The following is a 3503-nucleotide window of genomic DNA, read 5'->3' as shown; positions in this document are numbered from 1 at the left end:
GACAGTTAACTTTCCAATCGGCCTCAGTGACCATGTCTACGAGAGGGTCCTGCCACCTCCCCACCCTCCCAGTCCCTTCCTGCAGAGATTCAAAGACTGTAGGCTTAGGGGAGGGGAGGGGCCGGCTTCCCCACTTCAGGCCTAGGGACCGGTCTCCAAGTCCTCCCCTCCCCCCACCCCAGGTGGGGTCTCATAGCTCTCTCCTGGAACCAAGGGGTCAGTCCTGGAGGGCGGCAGGAAGCAGCGGGAGGAACCGACGCGCGCGCTACTGGGGACAGGGGACGGGGGACGGGTTCCGGGACCCGGGAGGGGCGGCCTAATTACGGCGCGTTGTCCCCGTGCCGCCGAGCGCCGCGGAGGAGAGCGGCGGTGGGTATTTAGAGAGCACAAGCCGTGCCCCTGCAATCCTGTAATTTCTCCGCGCGCTCCGGGTGTGCAGTAGGAGGTGAAGCGATGCGGGCTCGGGTCTGAGTCAGACTCTCGGAAGCCCGGGTAGGGACGCAGGGGACGAAAGAGGCCGCGGAGAAGCGACTCCTGCCGCGGGAGGCGCCGGAGCCTTCTCCTGGCAAGGAGTCACCCGTCCCGTGGCTGCTCGCAGTGCTTCCCCAATTCCGCGGACAGAGCGGGGCGGGGCCTGGGGCGGGGCAGCGAGGGGGCTTGGCCCGGGCCTCCTCCCGCCTCCAGGGGGCGCTCCTCAGTCCTGCGGCTCTTCCCCAGGCTTCGAGTCCTGTGCCCTGCACCCAGCCATGTGGCTGGCTCCCCGCGCGCAGGTGGACCGAAAGAGATGCAGATGCAACGCGGTAACAGACCTAGGGCAGTGGGAGAAAAAAAAAAACACTCAGAGACATCAGAAGGAAGTGGGGGCGCTTGTTCTAGCCGAGCCCTGAAATCAATTCTGGGGGAGCAGGGAGGAGCGAGCGGGGGGCCGAGGCTGGGAGGGGAGTTTATTTATTAGCCAGATTAGCCAGCATTAATGGGGGAGCGGTGGTGGCCGGCGGCGGCGGGGACATAGCTGGCATAGCTGGCATAGCGGCGGGGCCTCCCGCGGCGCGGGGCTCAGGCGGCTTCAAAGGGGCTTAAAGAGGCCCGTGGTGGCACTGCCACGGCCCCGCGGGGGAGGGCGTGGGCGCGGGCGGCGGGGGAGAAGGCGGCCATTGTGCACCGAGGGATTAGGGATCTGGCCTGGAAGGAATTTTAAACTGCTGCGAGCCGGCGCCCCAGGACTCCCCTCCTGCCCCTCCACTGCTCCAGAAGCAGGAGCAAGCTCAGATGTTTACCTGCATTTCCGTTTCTGGGGGGGTCCTCCCGCCCTCGGATGGGAGGCATCTAGGGTTGTCAGATTTGGCAAGTAACGATGCAGGACGTCCAGTTAAATTTGAATTTCAAATAAACAATGAATACTTTTTTTTAGTATAAGTATACTCCATGTGTTGTATGGGATATACTTATACTAAAATATTATTCGTTGTTTACATGAAATTCAGATTTAACTGGACGTCTTGTATTTGCTTTTCCAGCAGCCCTAGAGTCACCGAAATGTCTAATCTGTGTCTGCAATAGATTGGGGGGGGGTCCCTAAAAATTCAGTGGGGCTGTGTATCTCTACCCTCAGACTGTAGGTTTCCTGAAGCCCAATGCTGTGTTTCACCCTTCAGAATGGAGCTCTGATGGTAGAGTACACGTCTCCATCAGAATAGGAGCTTCCTGAGGAGGGAGCTCAATTTCAGATTGGAGCTTTGAGGTCAATGTCTCTGTCTTCATCACACTGGAGGTTCCTGAAGTGGGGAGGGGGTCTGTGTGCTTCCTTGAGGGCAAGTCTGTCTCCTTCCCTCCTCCAAGCAGGTGGAGGCCCCTCCCCCTATTGGTGTAGTTTCCTGTCTACAGAGGGCGCTAGGGGTCCAGAGGACTGACCTACGGATGGATGGGTCCTGTTTCTTGGCACTCGGGGCTGCAGGTTCTCTAGGGTTGATGGACCTGGGGACTTGGGAGGTGGGGTCCCCATCCTGTGTGGCTCTTGACCTGGGCCTGGCCCCTGTCTGGGAGTTGAGGCCAGGCCTGCTTTGGCAGAAGCCGTGGCCAGCATGTGGGAGAATCTCCGAGTCTGGTTACTGACAGTTTTTGGCAGGAAGGGACAGTGTGGCCCTCAGTGCAGAATGGCCCTGCCCACCTCCTCCCTCCCCATAACCATTGCAACCAAGCCGCTGTCCTCTATCAACCTCACAAACCCCATTACCTAGCCTTTGCCTGTGCCTTTCTCTGTGCCTCTCTTCCTGTCCTAGAGGACAGCTGAAGTCTCACCATATCTCCTGGATGTTCTGGCCTTCAGCAGGGTAGGTATAGCCAAGTAGGCTGCTTGTGCCTGGGGGTCTTGTGGTGAAAAGAGACATCCATCCACTCCTTCCTTCCTCACCAACCTGGGCCACAGGGGCCAGAGAGGGGACAAAGGTGGGGGTGGGGAGAGATGGGAAGGTGGGGGGAGTGTAGGTGGAGGGGAAGCAAGGGGAAGCAAGAGGAAGTCTTGGCCACCATCTCCCCCCCCCCCGACTGTAGCCCCTTCCCAAATCCCCTGTTCCACCCCCCCTCCCCCCACCCCCAGCCTCTGAACTCTTTTCCCTTGAAGCTGAGGGAAGCTGGGGAGAAGCCCTTTCCCACGATCACAGCCTCAGCAACCCCACCCCCTGCTCCTTCGGCCACAGCCACCTTAGCTTCTGCAGAGCACAGGCCTGGCCTGCTCCATCCCTACGGGGCTCCCTCCTTGAGCCAGGACGCCTGCTTCCTCGAGTGGCATCACCCCACTCCTCAGGCCGCCCAGTCATCAGGTCAGCAATTAGCTACTGCATGAGGCCACCGAACGTCACAGCCCCTCACCCCAGGCCAGCCGGCAGCTGGAGTGCTGGGGGGTGCCCCCCACACTTTGTAGTCAGTGCCAAGTCCTGGCAGGACCTCCCCCCAGCCTACTGAGCGCTGGGGTACTGAGCTCTTCATCCGCGGACCCTGCGCTGCTGGGGGCGGGGGAAGCCTCGCTGCTCCCTCCCCCCTCCGTGTCACCCCATCCCATTGGGTGAGGACACTCCCACTGCCTGGGTGGGGCAATGCCAGCTCAAGGGCACCTCAGCCCCAGCGGAGCGGAGCGAGCGAGCGGGTCTGGGCCTGAGACTCAGGTGTCTCTGTCCCCAGTCATAGGCAGTTTTCACCAGGCTCTCACCTGGGGCCTGGGAATCTGTGCACTGAGAATGGTGGCAGTGACCTGGTAAGGGGAGAGCAATGAGGCGGCCCTCTGCAGAGAGACCCAAACGTGCAGGGGGGCAGCCTCTTCCTGAATGCCCACGGAGGGCTCGCGCACCTGCACCTGGGCACACAGATCCAACCTGGGCAGTGTGTGTCCCGGTACAGCCATGTGCTCAGGTGTCCCCGTCGGGCAAACCCACCTGGAGGTATATACCACATGCCCAGATGACCCCTCCTGCGGCGTGCACACAAACCCACCGACATGCTCACGGACA

General features: G+C 61.0%; 1 protein-coding gene across 1 annotated transcript; it reads right to left on the bottom strand.

Annotated features, from left to right (window-relative positions):
- Nucleotides 1-316: 316 nt before the first annotated feature.
- LOC131764194 (uncharacterized protein LINC03040-like) lies at nt 317-2391 on the bottom strand. Its single transcript, XM_059077171.2, is given in 5 exon segments — nt 317-466; nt 469-562; nt 1912-2036; nt 2285-2347; nt 2350-2391. Coding segments are annotated over 5 exon segments (474 nt in total).
- Nucleotides 2392-3503: the final 1112 nt, after the last annotated feature.

This window comes from Kogia breviceps, chromosome 10, assembly GCF_026419965.1.
Source record: "Kogia breviceps isolate mKogBre1 chromosome 10, mKogBre1 haplotype 1, whole genome shotgun sequence".
NCBI classification, from domain to species: Eukaryota; Metazoa; Chordata; class Mammalia; order Artiodactyla; family Physeteridae; genus Kogia; species Kogia breviceps.
This window is presented reverse-complemented; position numbering and strand designations above follow the sequence as displayed.